This window comes from Chaetodon auriga, chromosome 6 (assembly GCF_051107435.1).
Source record: "Chaetodon auriga isolate fChaAug3 chromosome 6, fChaAug3.hap1, whole genome shotgun sequence".
In the NCBI taxonomy this organism is placed as follows: domain Eukaryota; kingdom Metazoa; phylum Chordata; class Actinopteri; order Chaetodontiformes; family Chaetodontidae; genus Chaetodon; species Chaetodon auriga.
This window is the reverse complement of record NC_135079.1, coordinates 26542406-26558291: the sequence shown is the minus strand read 5'-3', so window position 1 is coordinate 26558291 and position 15886 is coordinate 26542406. Positions and strand designations below refer to the sequence as shown.

Sequence of the window (15886 nt, the reverse complement as noted above, 5' to 3'; positions counted from 1 at the left end):
CTGTAGGAGCAAGTTGGGAAGTAGATCATCAGAGTCCTGACCAGACCCTGAGACAGACTAATAAGCTTTACCTTCTTCTGTCCTCCTGACTGTCTATGACTATTTAGTCAAAAGGCTGTCTTAAATAAGATCATCGCTGAGCAGTCAGCAAGTGGCCCTGCGTCACTTGCTGGGGATAAAACTGTAATGAGGAGGGGACAGCAGATAACAGAAGAACAAAGATGACAAGGTGGAGGAAAGAGTAGGTGTCATTGCCACATCCACCAGAAGCAAAAAGAGAAATGTTTTGAAAATATTCATTTTTGATTCTAATCATGACTTGATTATACCCAAAAAGAAAATGAAAACAAATGACCTCCCTTTTGAGACAGTATTGATGACATGTTACACATCTCTTCTTTGGTACAGACGTGTCATTATGTTTAAATACAAACCTAAATCCATGATCCAGATGTGTAAACGCATAATATTGCAAATGCTTGTTTTTTTCATTTTGCACTATATGTGAATGCTTGTAGTCTGTGGACAAAGGGTGTTCTTTCTATCACAAATCCCTGGAGTCTGTGGTAAGGTGAGGCGGAAATCACCCCTTCTTGCTTGTTGCTATCTACTGTGGTGGGAGGTGGCAACAGTTTATAGGTTACAGGTACAATGTCCTCACAATGCCTTTCTCTGCCATTAATCTGCGATGGCTCACAGTCCAGGATTGTGACTTAACCTTCAGGTGGTGCTGCTTAATCCCGTTAGCCGCAGGCAGTTGCTGGGGCAATCCTAGCAGATCTGTGCCGGCTGTGCCACACTGTGGATCTCTACGCCACCGGCATGCAGAGCCACCTGTAGACACGCAGGTAAGGAAATCAAGTCTTCATTATTCTGTCCAGAGGCAGGGAAACATCCACAGTAACTAACACAGAGATAATTTGGGTGCCAAAATGAATACCTGAGAGCTGATCTGAGGTGAGTGCTGTGTGATCTGTGTATTAAAGAGACAGTGGGTGAAATTGCTGCAGAAGTGGGTGTTTAGATGAGCTGAAATGTTGATGTTGTTATTAGATGTTTCTTTAGAGCTTCCGATTTGCTATTATCTGGTATCAGAAGGCTTCAACACACAAATCCTTCCTAGATTTCAAAGACAATCACCAGACAAAGAATTATATCTTTGGGGTGTCGTCCTCTGATTTCTACTCTTTTGATGGCTAAGAATGATCTAGTGTGATGAAAGTATACGTCAATACAGGCCTTAAACAGTGAGGAAGGCTGCAGATTAGTTGTGGGGTAGAGATAAACTATTTAATCCAATGCTATGAATTTGAGATTAGGCCTGGGAGGAGGCCCCTTGATCTTTGCTGATTGCAACATTGTGTCAGGAATCACAAGCTGCAATCACAACAACATTTGTCATGATGTCATGACAGCTAAGACAGCCAACCTGGTTGCCCTCAGCCTGTCTGCTGTGGTCAGTTAGCAGGACATCTTGTAGGATCAACAGCTCTTTTGTTGCTGAAGTGGATTATCTCAACAGGCTGATAAACTGTCACTGTGGATAATACCCCCATTTGAGATTAAGTCAGACAAGTGGACCTCCTGCTCTCTCTCTCTCTCCCTCTCTCTCTCTCTCTCTCTCTCTCTCTCTCTCTCTCTCTCTCTCTCTCCCTCTCTCTCTCTCTCTCTGTCTCTCTCTCTCTCGAACCCAACCAGTCGAGGCAATGGGGCCCACCCAGAGCCTGGTTCTGTTTGAGGTTTCTGCCTGTAAAAAGGAAGTTTTTCCTTGCCACTGTGGCCAAGTGCTTGCTTGCTCATGAAGGAATTGTTGGGTCTCTGTATGGAGAGTGTCCTGAGACAACTTCTGCTGTGATTTGAATTGAATTGAATTGAATTGAATTGAATTGAATTGAACCAGTTTGCTGTACCAGTTAAAATGCCCCCCTCCTGTACGTTTGGGACTGATTCTCCCTGTCTAACTGATTTAACTGATTTAGCCCTCTGTCATCTGTGAAGGCTGTTGGCAAAGCAGCTTACTGTATGGTGCAGTGCAGCCTGAGTGAGGTTAACCTCTGCCCCTCCGCCTTTTAGTCTCCTCTGACTCTTGACTCCTGTGCATGAGTTGAAAGAGCCTGGAAGCAGCATGAAAGACAGGAGCCTGATTTCTATCTCTTCTCTTTAATTAATTGGTGGATTGAAAAGGCAAGTCTACATTGCACAGTGCAAACTCATTTATAAGATCAACTTTACTTGACTAATGTTTTAATTAAAGAAGCTAGACACAGAGATTTTCTCATTCATATTCCAAGCACCACATACCACTGTAAAAGATTGAAAATGTGTCTGAAAAGAAACTAAAGACAGTTTCAAAGATTTATGTGAAAAAAAAAAATCAAGACCAAAGAGAGAAATTTCTAGGTGGACCAAATTTTGCCTGAGATAAAAGCAAAGACGAAGCAGGCGTGTGTCCTTCATCAGACCTCGTTAGCTACAGTTGAGGGCTCTCTATCTGACAGGTGAAGTGGCTGCTTTAATGAAGGCACAAGGGATGAATTATTAGGAATTATCGTCATTATCAGCAATGTTTGATCAATGGCTTTCAAGAGGCTGACTATGAGTGTGTGTGTGTTTTCAACAGGATGTTCAATTGGGTGGTGAAAGTGGTCCCCCAACCCCCTGGTGCTCCCACAACTGATGAAACTGCTAACATCCCTGCTGCTGTATGACAACACACACACACACACACACACACACACACACACACACACACACACACACACACACACACACACACACACATACACACACATCAGCACACATACAGTGTCATTTCTGAGTATACTTCTAATTCTTTTTCTATCTCTATCTGTCTGACCTGACAGGACCACCCCAAAAGCAAAGACGGTGAGGATTGTTTTCAATTTGCTTTACACTAGTTGTCTGCTGATGTGTAACATTAACAATCTAAAACAGTTGTATACTTTGTTTTTAATTCATCCCACAGTGAAGAGTCCTCCACTGAAAAACACAGACGAAGTTTCAGAGGACAGGTAAACCTCTCTGTCCACTAGTTTCTCTGTATGAATGAGTGTGTGTGTGTGTGTGTGTGTGTGTGTGTGTGTGTGTGTGTGTGTGTGGCTGTGTAGACATACTCAAATCTTGCCATCTTTCTCCTCCTCCTCTCCAGCCAGGCCCAGACTGGAGTTTTAGGTTGGCTGTCGAATGGGTTCGTCAGCAGCCTGCCTCAACCTTCTGGCTCCCCTCGACTCAACAGGACCAACTCTGACACCAGGGTGGGCCTATAGATGTTTGAATGGACATGTCACCTCCACAGGTTGAGAAAGAAATCTATATATGCTAGTCAAGGACCAGACGGATAAATTGGTGCGATTTGATGCCAGATGTCAGCCAGTCATATCCCACTTCAAAGCAAAACTTCAACGTGACATTTTAGCGTGAACTTGTCTTTGCACAGTGCCACAGTCCTTTAACTGATGAAGTCAAAACACTAGGACCTGTTAGCCAGAGGTGACCGCATTTTGATAAAACTATTGTACGGAGCACACAGACTCACCTAATTGAGTAATTAACTGGGCTATTATATAATGCATATTTTGGCATTTGCACTCTTATTCATTACTTTAATTTACAAAGCAGCTTTTCCTGCTATTGCATAGGTGTTGGGTCATAAAGTCAGCATCATCATGCCTCATGATTGCTATAAATTCTCAGGAGAAGCCATTTTATCAAACAAACTATTGCATTGAATATAATGGACACAAAGACAAAACACGTGGAAATGAGATTTGCAGTAGACTTTTTTGACATCTAAATTTTGTTTTTCTTTCTTTGCTGTCTACCAGTCCGGAGAGGATGAAGAGAGGTACAGTACGATTAGATAGGAGTGAATATTTCATGCTGAATACATTTTTCAAAGGTAAATTCCGTTCGGTTTTCATCCCAGGTCTGGAGTGATTGGCTGGGTCACTCAGGGTCTGACCAAGGTGTTGCCTCAGCCTGATGAGAAGTACAAAGAGACTAACGACGATGACAACAATGACGAACACACTGAGGTGAGACATGAGGACTTCATTATGTTAATTTAGCTGGCAGTGGTGGCTTGCATGGACAGACACATATGCCCTATACTGTGTGGTGTTGATAGACAAGCAAATTACAGATCACCATTAACCTCTGTGGCGCTCACATTGACATAATGGATGTAAAGTAAAAGAGATCATTTATCTTAATTACATATTCATTAATAATATAATTCCTTAATGTGCTCCAAGAGTGATGTAAAAAATGTAAGAAAATCAGCCATTCTCTGATGGATGGCTTGACTTTAAATGCATTTAATCTCTTTTGTCCTAGGTGTATGAAGTGGCAGCAATGCCAGGTATGTTCCTTGATCATTTGTCTTTGTGTTTTGTAACTAAATATCAATAATTCACCACGCCAACTGCTGAGCTAATCACTGCTGTCTGATTGGTCTGTCTATCTGTCCAGATTTTGATCCCCTCCCACACATCCCAGTGGTGGAGATGGTGTCAGATGATGAGGTGTCAGAGGTAGAGAGTGTGACCAATCATTTCCCTCCCAAGTGAGTATAAACCACCCATTACCACACATTCACAGTGATTCACAGTACGAATACAACACACACACACACACACACACACACACACACACACACACACACACACACACACACAAGCACACACACACAGGCATACATCAACACAGGTAGTTAAAAGACCTAGAAACATGTGAGGGGCTGACTTTTGTCTTTTGCTGCTGCAGCATGGTGAACTGGATTAAGCAGATGGTCCCTCAGCCAGTTATACTGCCCCCTGGTGCCGTGCCTATAGAGCCATCAACCAAGTCCTCCCGCTCCTCTCTGGACAAAAGTACATACACACACTCACAAACACACGTCATAGTATAGTTGTCCCAGTGTACACCAGTGGGCATGTGTTTACCCACAGCATGAACCTAAACTGGCACAGTCCCAACACATAATTTAGCGCCTTAAAGTCTTCAAGTCTTAAGATCTCCATAACAAAAGGACATATTTTGACTTGGATTGTTGTTTTGTACAGTATTTTGAGAAGTGAGCTTCATGTATTTCTCTGCTCCCCAGTTTTGTCTCCACCACCTGAATCTCTGAGTGGAATCTCACTGGATACTGATAGCAAGTCCTCAGGGTATGTTTGGAACCTCACTGTCCTTTTTAATGAGTGATTCACTCTCGCTTCACAAGACAAGCTAAAAACTAGAATGACACTATTGATCTCTAAGGGAAAAAATGGAATTTATGTGACAGTTAGCACAATAGATGGCCCTTAAACTGACGCTAAATGGAATTCAGCCATTCTTTTTCTTACGTACACCTGTGGCTTGTACAAATCTCTGCTGTTTGACTTGCCCTTGCTCATGGACAAAGCATCAAAACATGCTGCAACATAATATTGTCAGAAACTATATGCGCAAGCCAGTTGGAGCACATGAAGCTTCAGAGACGAGAGTCTCAACTGGCTTAATTTGTCATCCATCAATCTTTCTACTGTACGTGGATATGGAGACGTCTACACTGGCAGATTTTTATTGATATCTTATTTGAAATTACCTCTACAATTGGAAAAACTGAGATTTCATACAACAGTAAAATATATAATGTAAAGTGTTAAGTGCATACAGTTCATATGTTTGTCTGTTGGCAGCATGGTTGGCTGGTTCATGTCCGGACTGGGCCTGAAGCTGCCTCAGCCTGCCATTCCACCCAAAGATGATGCTGAGGTAACTTTTGGGAATCAATAAATGCTTCTTTCTTCATTCTCCATCTTTCAATCTATCAGCCTTTCTTTTACCATCCAGCTTTTCTGATATGTATTGTCATTAACTTGTCTCAGGCTATATTGAGAGCAATGCAACTTATACAACTGTTCTTGTTTGTTTGTTTGTTTGTTTGCTTTTACTTTCTTTGCTCTTAGGGTGCAGCTGAAATTCTACAGAAAGGTGAGTTTAGGTTTTATTCAGTTAATTATGCCTTCCGGTAACCAAAAAACCCTTTGCTTGCCATTTTCTTGCCATTACCAGTGTTCCCGAGTGCCACAATTCACAGTTCAATCAAATGGATTTATATCACATAATGTTTTCCAGAGTCACCAGAGAGTAATGCCTACAACTAGCAGAAAAGATCTCTTGAATAACATGGGGTGCATTTGATTCAAGTTATTAAAAATAATAAATAAATATGCCGGTCATTTTCCCTCTGAGTAACTCCTGTAGATCTGTATATATTTGGAAAGCACGGTGATGCACTCTCCTGTTTTTCCCCACCATAGTTTTCGAAGAGGTGTTTTGGTCAGACGGCCAGAGCCTAACTCAGTACCTCTTCTCCTTCTGTTTCAGGGGGGAAGGTGCTGCGAGCCCCTTAAACAGCAGGAGGAGACGACTGGGGGACACTCTGATTCCCACACAGACAGACAGAGATATACCAATAGACATATTGTACTGTTGGCAGGAACTGTGCAGCGTGCAGCTCAGTACAAAAACTAGGCAGCTGTAAAATACTTCAAGAATATAGATATATTCAACTCACCTTACTGTACTCAATACAGTTTCATATGAATGTATTTCAACTTAAAATGTGTTCACTGATACACCTAAGACATGTACTGTATATTCATAGCTAAATAGATATGTTTTGTCTTCGTGATTTGAATTTGCACACTTTCTGTTTGACACAGAAACATTTAGTAATTGCCATTCATAAAATTCCTGTAGGTTTCAGGCACAAAAGATTGCAGACAGGATGTGTTTCTGCTATTTGATTGTGCTTTGACCTATGGCAATGTGCACTATATTCATGTTGCCATTTTCATATCCAGAAAGAGAAGTTGATGTTGTGGTCATTAATGTAAACACAAATGTTTTTCTGTTTAGTAAAATGTCAGTATATAATGTCAAATCATCCCTTCCCAATTCACAGAAATCTGGAACTAATAATTAAATGGCAGCTATATTCATTCAATATTGAGTTTTTTATGGACAAAGTAAACCTATATCTGTGTTTCTACTTGCCATTTAGAAGACATTATAATAATAGTTTATTTTTCATGTATAAGTCCTACTCCTTAAGAATTTGTTAATTATTCTCAAAGAAAGTTGAGTTCAGTTTGGGTCTTGATCGTGTTACAGTTGATGAAAGCTTTTTCACAGCATTAACTGAGGTTGCACAACACAGATGTACCAGTCCTACATACAGTGTAAGGCTGATTGTGATCCACTTGATCTATGTCTATAGCCTTGAACTGTGAAATGTGGCCTGGGGCAATGGTGTGGTGTTGCTTCAGAGGGTTTGACTTGAATTGAAGGAACCATACTTTGCTCAAGGTGGTGTTACACATAATTACATACTGTAATGTAAGGTTACTGCAGGATTAATAAAGATTCTGTGTCAAATTATTCATGTGGTGGTCTTCTGAATATAAAGTACAGTTTACGTCCACCAGGATTTTTCCAATCTGGAACATTTTTCATTACTTCCTTGCATCCTCAACTCATACAGATGAATTAAATATGGAACACTTAGTGAATGTTTTCCACCTCTCAAACCCCCCATGTTGTAACTTGAGCCATAGCTGTCCACCTGTATGATAAGCTGTCCTGCCTGAAACCCATTATAGTACAAACAGTAAATTCATTAATCCTGTCATTAGATCAGCTCCAGCTTGTGATCCGTGTCCATACTTGCACTTGCATACTTGCATATCACCAACATGTCGAATGTCAACAGCATGTTTCTTGCTTCTTACACACGAATTGGCCCTTGTTACCCCCTCACAGTTTCAGCCAAACTCAAACCTGACATGGTACTAGAAGACGTGGAGTCAGACAACGAGGGCCAGCAGAGGTGTGATGAAGCTGCACCAGCATCCACAACACTGACTCCACCATCACCAGCAGCAAAGCAACAGCAGGAAGCTTCACAGCAGACACAGTCCAATCCACTGCAGACTGAGAAGTGCAGTGATACCAACCTAAATGCACAACCCTCAGAGAGTGTGACAAAATTATCTCAAGAAGATGCTGAGACACAGACAGGCCGCTGGACGCCGTTCATTGAAAGCATCAAGAGGGAGGCTGAAGATGTAGCTTTGGCTACCATGGAGGAACGGTAAGAGAGAGGTGGAGAAGAAGAGGGTGGAAGTGGTCAGAGCTGCAGTACTCAACCATTTTTAAGTCACTTCCACTGGATGTAAATGCCCTTTATCATATCAAATAATAATTTTAACTAACTTCAAGTTAGTTATGTGTGTTTATTGAAAGTCCATAACAGTAGTCAAAATACTGGACCATGACTAACCTTAATGATTTTTCCAGTTAAGACAATGGGCTGGATGCTTATCAGCAACAAGTGCTGCAAACCTAAATAAATTTTTAGATATCCCTCCATCAAAATCATCATATTGAAGAGTTCTGTCACATAGCATCATCGATCATAGTCACCCTGAACTAAAAGACTGTGGAGACCAGGGGTCAAAGCATCCTCGCTAGTGCTAACATTTTATTATTATTTATTTTTTAGCTTTATTTTGATGTATTGTCTTGCTTTATACTCTTATAGTTTTCCTGTCTCTGTTGTTTGATTGAAGAGTGATCTGAAGTTATTCAGTTGTCTGGAGCCATAGATATGCAGCAGTACACAATGATTGAAACATAGTGATAAGGCAAAGTTAACCTAGTTTGGTGTTGGGATCTGAAGGCTCAGCAAAAAGCAAGGAAACTCTTGTCACATTCAAAATGTGGTTTACCACATTATTGACATTTACCACACCTCACAGTGATATAAGTGTGCCCTGTCTCTCTTTAGTCTCCTGCAGGAGCGTTTGGAGATGGCACGTATGGCTGAAGAGGTGGCCAGGCAGACAGCTGAGATGGCCATTAGACAGATGGCCAGTGAAGGGCAGTCCATCAAACTCTCACTGGGAAGTCAAGAGCTGCTGGAGGAGCCTGAAGCTGAGTAAGACCATGTGCTCAATTAGAGAGAGAGAGAGAGAGAGAGAGAGAGAGAGAGAGAGAGAGAGAGAGAGAGAAAGTGTGACTGTGTTTGACCATTTCTGTATTTTGGGAGCATCCTTGTGAAGTGATGTGACACTGCGTATTTACTATGGCAGGCTGCCAGTGCCACAAGAAGAGGAGAGTGACGTGGACCACAGTAAAGTCGAAGAGTAAGAATGCAGATATGGATGTTTCTCCTAGCTTGAAATCCTTTGTTGGACCATCAATCCACTTAGCCTTTCACCTAGAATTTGTGTCATGCTGCTCTTGCTGTGCCTGTTAGATCCGTGAGAGTGTTTATATTGTTCTAATATTAGGAATAAAACTCATGACTACTGCCGGTCTATTTCAAAATGAAGTTTCCACATGTCACTGTATATGGCAGCTTATTGAACTGATGATGAAACTATAGTAAGAAACTTGGGGTTGTATGTATTAAGATACTTTTAAATTGTAGCAATAGCACAATATACCACAATACCACAATATGCTTAATTACAAGTAAAACGCCTGCATTCATGTTTGATCTTATTATGCAGCAATATGGCCAATTTCAGAGCATTTTAATGCAGCATTTTAATGTTGCCTACTGGTAAAGGCAGAGCTGATTTACATCACTTTATAAACTATTGCATAGTTCAAAGCATCGTTTGGAATAATCTGTTCATAGGTTTTTATATGTTAAATCTGAACATGCAAAGTAACTCTATCAGATAAATGCAGTGGAGGAAAAAGTACAATTTTGCCCTCTGAAATGTATTGGAGTATTTCCTTTATACTTAAAATGGAAAATTAAATGAAATGGAAATATGTGAGTAAAGTACAAGTTTCTGAAATTGTACACCACAGTTCCTACGTAAATGTAAGGCGTTACTACTTTCCATCATTGAGGAGACCCCACAGCCTCAGTACCCCTTGTATGTCCAGTTTCGTCTAGGCGTGTGAGTTCTGTTCCCAGTCTCATGCTGATCCAGCACAGTCATTTGGCTGTCAGGTCCCAAATCCCGTGGGTTCTTGTTACGTGATCTTTACCAGCTCTGCCTCAGCATCACACAGCCGTGCCATAGCAACCACAGCATCCCTCAGGAAAACAGCAGACCTCCCCCCTCCTCCACCACTACCACCAACCAACCAAATACACACACACACACACACACACACACACACACACACACACCCGCCCTCTTTCTCCCCTCTTAACGGTTCCCCCGGTAACAGTGCGCACCTGCTGCTGCTGCTGCCGCCGCCGCTGTTTCACTTCTGGAGACGCTGGGAAAATAATGGACGGACGAAAAATGGAATATTTTCCGTGCTGTTTTTCAAAAATTTCTAAAATCTCCTGATCTGGTTTATTCGACCCCACAGCCGAATTCGTAATACTTGTGTCTGGATGCTCCTGGACATTTTCCGTCGGATTATTAACGATTAACGCAAGTGAACGTTGACAGATAAAGTGAGTATCATGTGGTAACATTGTGATTAGGTAATGGACTATTATATGTAATGAAATTAATAACTTTGACCTGCAACTATAACTTTATTACTATCCTGTGTATACACATAGGGAAGCCTTAAATAAGCTTGCCTGTTACAGGTGGTCACCAAGTGAGTTGTTTTATGCCAACAGAGAGAAAACACTAACTGCTAAGGTCGCTAACACTGAGTAATGTTCGTGCTTCCACATGTCGCAGTCTCAAGTGAAAAGTATGAGATGGTCAGTTAACCTGTGTTTTTTTTTTTTTTTTTTTTTTTTGTCTTCATTAATTTAAGAACAGGTGAAAAGTAGAGAACAAAATTTGAGTAATTCATAATTTACATTCTATATAGTGCCAACCAGTGAATCACAGATTCATTGTCGTTGCTATATGAGATAGTAGTTACCTAAATGTACCTCCACTTCTATGAGTATATGTGTTGTCCTCTAATGGACTTCGCTAGTGGTTTACCCACTTGAGGCTCTGCCTCAGCACCTGAGAGTGAACTTTGTACTCACTGCCCATTGAGGGGGTACCATTCTCCCCCCTATAAAACCCTTGTGCATGAGTAGCACATCTTCCTTTGAAACTTATGAACAGGCCCCAGTTCCCGCTGGGCTAGTGGGGAGAATCACATCGCAGCTACTATTTCTATTTTGTACATGCTCACTTCCCTATTGGTTAAAAGGTGAAGGCTGTAGGGATGAGGTGTACTCCCAGCAGGGCCCAAACAATGAAGTCTGAACCCTATCAACAATAGAGCATGGACAACAGCCCAATAGCCAAGCACTGCCCACCCAAGGGTCCCTAAGTCCAACCGCTGTGGTATGCAGACAGGTGCTCCTCTTCCTCAGTTTGCATATGGAGAGGAGAGAGCTCACAGCCGAATAAGCGATGACCCGATCAAAGAGGTGATCACCGTCAGCCAAAAAGATGGATTCAGATGTAGTGATCCCTTGTCATCACTGACAGACTTGCAAGAGGAGTGCATTGACAGGTCTGTCTCATCCTGCGGCTCAAACAGTGGCCCTGCAAGGCCATCCAGGACTGTTTGGAGGTCCCATGGTTGAGCGAAGTATTGAGTAGGAGACCTCAATCTGTGGACCCCCATGCAGGAGGTGCTTTTGCTTTGGCAGAATGGAGATGGCCATCAGCCCAGGTCAGGATGGAGACCACCAGCTTAAGTATGGCAGGGGATCTGACACCCCCCTGCCTGTTGAGGTAAGCCACCACTGTGGTGTTGTGTGACCTCACCATGATGTGCTTTCCACTCAACAGTTGAGTGAAGTGAGGCAACACCCTCTGCACTGCAGTGAGCTCCAGCTGATTAATGTGGCAGGGGGAGCTCAACCATATGCACAAACCAGTGCTGTAGATTTCCTATGTGCGGTTAGTGCATCACCAGGTGGGCTGTTGACATTTCGAAGAGCGACATGACGCACTGCGCTGATATTGTTGACACAGACCTAAGCCATTGAATCAGCCTGAGAATCACCTGTAGAATTGCCCACTCCTCCGACAGATATGCAATCATGGTGCAGGAGTCCAAATGCAGCCCAAGGTACAGCGTCCACTGGCTGGGCTGCATGACACTCTTGTGGTTGCTGCCAAAGCCCAACTGACATCTTGAATGGCCAGCACTATGTGGCTTTCCAACCCCTACCTGGAGGCAACGAGAAGCAACTAATAATTGATGTAGGACAAAATTCTCAAGCCCCTCCCTCTGAGTGGCACTGGACACAGAGGGAGGGCTCACTTCGAAAAATGTGCCGAGAGTATCCAAACAGAAGATGGCAGTACTGAGAGCTCTTAGACCCCACCATGAAGTTGTAAGTGTTTCCTGTGACGTGGCTGAATGGGGATATGGAAGTATATATCAGTCAGGTCTATGGATGTCATCCAGTCGCCTAGCAGGATGCACTCACCTAGAGAATTATGGGGAAAAGAAGCCCATTTGCCTCTGAATGGAGTACCGTCAATATGGCTCTCTTTTGGAGGAGCACCATTATTTCCTCCTCCAAGACTGCCCTCTCTGTGGGGAGAGAAAGAGAAGTCTGACTTATGCTGCTGAGCACAGGAGGCTGGCAGCAGAATTGCAGCATATGATCCCACTTCAACTTCCTGTCTATCCAGATGAAAAGTGAACAGAGCTGCACCCATTTTGAGTACTGGTCTGTGAGAGGCAGAGTGATGAGATCAAAAGATATCACCTTTCTGTTGAGTGTCTCACCTGGAAAGCTGCTTGACAGCTGTCATGATCTACTGATCACATCCCTCTGGAGCTGCCCGGTCGGAGGGGAGAGCCAGACCACGGCTCCTATTCTCACCATTGTCAGCAAAGACAGAAGTAGACGCTCTACCAACGAGACATGCAGAGTGAAAATACACACCCCATTAGGGTTAGTGTTAGTTTGTCTGGAAAGCAGCCCAGCAGCATCATAACTGAACAGGAATTGAGTGCAACTCTCACCTCCAACAAAGCAAGCACCCAAAATGGAGGTAGTTGAGCAGCAATTTCTAACCGAGCTAACAGTACTAAGCAGGGGTAATGGTTCAGCCTGGAGCAGCTTAGTCACCTGAGAGCATGGAGACGGGTGCTACAGTTCTGTGACAACATCGTCTCACCACTGTGGGTTGGGACAGCACCAATGGAACCACAGAATGAGTGGCACCACTTGGGTTTGGCCTGGGCTGGGCAGAGTGGCAGCAACTAGCTAACCAGTGGGATTAGCATGAAGTGTGGTGTGCCTGCAGAAGAGGCTGAGGAAGAGCCACCAGAACACACCACCTTCCCCTTATAACCTCCCCTGGGGAGGGAGGGGTAACATAGATTTAACAATTAGACAATTCCTGGTCAACAGTGCTAACACCTATGGCAACATAGCTAAAATCTAAGTGGACAAAGGAACCAGTGCTAACCACTGAACCAATCTTTGAGCCAGAGTGTGTAGTGTCTGAGAAGAAACACTCTCTGAGCCCATGGAAAAAAACTTTTATCAAAAAGAATAAGGCTGATGACACAGTTGCTGTCCCTCTCTGGAGACAGCGGAGTAAATGTGCCCCACACCCTTGCTGTGGCCAGCTTTGCAGTAGGGAGGCGGGGGCAGCTGAGCAGGTCTGGGCTGGGTAGCGACATCCACGGCTATGCTGTTGGTGTTGCTGCTGTTATGGCAAGGAGGTTGTTGCTGGGGATGAAGAGAGGCCACCTTTTCTGACAACTTCTGCATTGCCTCCGGCTGCTCAACCATTACCTGACTGTCAAGGCGACAATTAACCGAGTTGGAATGAGGTGCATTCAACAGAAAACGGTGCTCCTTCAACTTCAGGGAGAACAGGCCCAACCAGAGATGCCTGTGTCTGACGTGGAGGAGGGAGGCAGGCATCATCTGAACCTCCCTGATCTCTGTAGGTGACAGCTCTGCCCTCTGGGGTGGCTATGGCTGTGCTGAGAGTCTTTACTCTGTTTTGGTGGAATTAATGGGCGTGTTGATTCTGACTAGTTCATTGAAGTGCACCTTGTAAAATCAGAAATCTATACTCAAAGGGCCACACAGGTTGTTAAAAATAGGAGATTTCCAATTTTTTTCATCTTAACCTTTTTGAAACACATAGACTTCCATCGTCATTGCTGTCAGGTAGAGAGTTCGTCCACTTATCTGAAGGTTGGTGGTTCGATCCCTGGCCTCGGCAGTCTACATGGCAAAGTATCCTGGGTATCCTGTGCCGTCATAGCGTGCAAATGGCTACTGAAAATATTATCAAATTGTTATCTGCTTTGTGATCATTTTTAAGGTTTTACTGCAGACATTTTGAAAAGATCTTTATAGCTAATATGCACACTTTATTATTATGAAGTGTATATATTATTATTAAATACTAAAAAAGTGAATTTAGTACTAAATTATGTTTATTTATCACAAGTCAAATCATCATCACAATATTGAACAATGTTGTTGCACATCACATATTTTCCTCATATTGTGCAGGCCCAATTCTATACTCATTGCTACATGCAGTCTTTACCTCCTCTGCATGCCTACACATCATTAGCACATCACATTATCTTAATGTATTGAAACATGAAAGTGTGCTGTATACAGCAGATTCATATTGCTAAATACCAAGGAAAATCTACCCCAAAATAAAATGTGAATTATTAACATGTTATGTCTATAATGTACAACATCCACAGGCGTTGAACCCCAGCTTTACATTATTACCTGTATCATCATTTTTAGCTGGCTGTTTACATACACTTTTGAAGTGAGTCACATCTGATTTCAATGTTTACACTCAAAACTACTCTGCATTTCCAACCTGCACAAACACAGCCAAATCACTACTTTCAGAGAATGCAAACAAGATTTCATGCGCCTGTGCAAATAAACACTAATTTGTCAAATCTCACTTTAGAAATGTATGTCTTTGTAATTATTGATTTTACATTATAAAATTACTGGTAGGGTACAATTTCAATTCTGTATTAAGTTTGCTTTTCCCTAAAAATACTAGCAAGTCCATTCTAACTGTAATATTCTTTACTACAACCAACTGTCATTTCATTAACCAAGTTACACTGAGTAAACTGAACAGTGTGTTCAGCATGGGGACCCTCACATTGTCACACAGTCTCATTAAGTATATGAACTGTCCTACTATTTTTTCTCCTGTCCTGTCCTGCAGAGAGGAACAGAGCTTTGCTGAGGAGGAACACAAGGAAGAGACTGAGCAACTTACCATCCAGGAACCAGGTAGAGATGAAGCCAGAATCTAACACTGCACACAGTTTCCTTTGAATTCTCCTTGAAAGTGATTGAAGCTGGAAAGAGTCACATAAGCAGATAGCATAGATAGCATAACACACTCAAGCCCAAGTATAAACTATTTCAAAATTTCCAAAACCCCTACCACAACCCCATCATAGTATATTTCTGTAATGTGTGCACCAGGCAGATGTATGTTTATGATCTCTGTGTATTCTAATATTTAAAATCACATGAAATCTAGAGTTAAAGGAGGAAGCAGTACCACCGCAGACCTCCCCCTCTCCACCTCCATGTCCTGAACCAGTTAAGACCTCTGAACTGGAGCCGGAGCTGAAGCCACAGCCAGAGTCGGAGCCGGAGCCCAAACCAGAACCAAAGCCAGAGACCCAGGAAGCCAATGCAGAAGCAAAGCCTATAACCCAGCAGCCACAGAAAACAGAGGAGGACGGTCAAAGCACCAAAGCTGACAGAACTTCTGACAAAGTAATGTCCACAGGTTGAACGTGCACAGTGATGAATGGTTCACCTCATGGTAGCTCTAACCTTTAAGAAGGGTTCTTCTTCCCTACTTGCTGAGTTCTTTCATTAAGTTTTTCC

General features: G+C 42.7%; 1 protein-coding gene across 3 annotated transcripts in view; it reads left to right on the top strand.

Moving 5' to 3' along the window:
• Positions 1-773: 773 nt before the first annotated feature.
• LOC143322365 (uncharacterized) overlaps positions 774-15886 on the top strand; it is a 30174-nt gene continuing 15061 nt past the window's right edge. For all 3 annotated transcript variants that reach the window (XM_076733514.1, XM_076733513.1, XM_076733512.1), the window contains exons 1-18: positions 774-848; positions 2621-2702; positions 2865-2886; positions 2987-3032; positions 3170-3275; positions 3846-3865; positions 3947-4055; positions 4357-4381; positions 4492-4585; positions 4786-4892; positions 5126-5189; positions 5706-5781; positions 5976-6000; positions 7834-8164; positions 8861-9010; positions 9165-9218; positions 15207-15274; positions 15531-15772. In XM_076733514.1, coding sequence (XP_076589629.1) covers positions 2622-2702; positions 2865-2886; positions 2987-3032; positions 3170-3275; positions 3846-3865; positions 3947-4055; positions 4357-4381; positions 4492-4585; positions 4786-4892; positions 5126-5189; positions 5706-5781; positions 5976-6000; positions 7834-8164; positions 8861-9010; positions 9165-9218; positions 15207-15274; positions 15531-15772 — 1620 coding nt within the window. In that variant the 5' untranslated portion in view covers positions 774-848; position 2621. The remainder of the gene's footprint in view (positions 849-2620; positions 2703-2864; positions 2887-2986; positions 3033-3169; positions 3276-3845; positions 3866-3946; positions 4056-4356; positions 4382-4491; positions 4586-4785; positions 4893-5125; positions 5190-5705; positions 5782-5975; positions 6001-7833; positions 8165-8860; positions 9011-9164; positions 9219-15206; positions 15275-15530; positions 15773-15886) is intronic.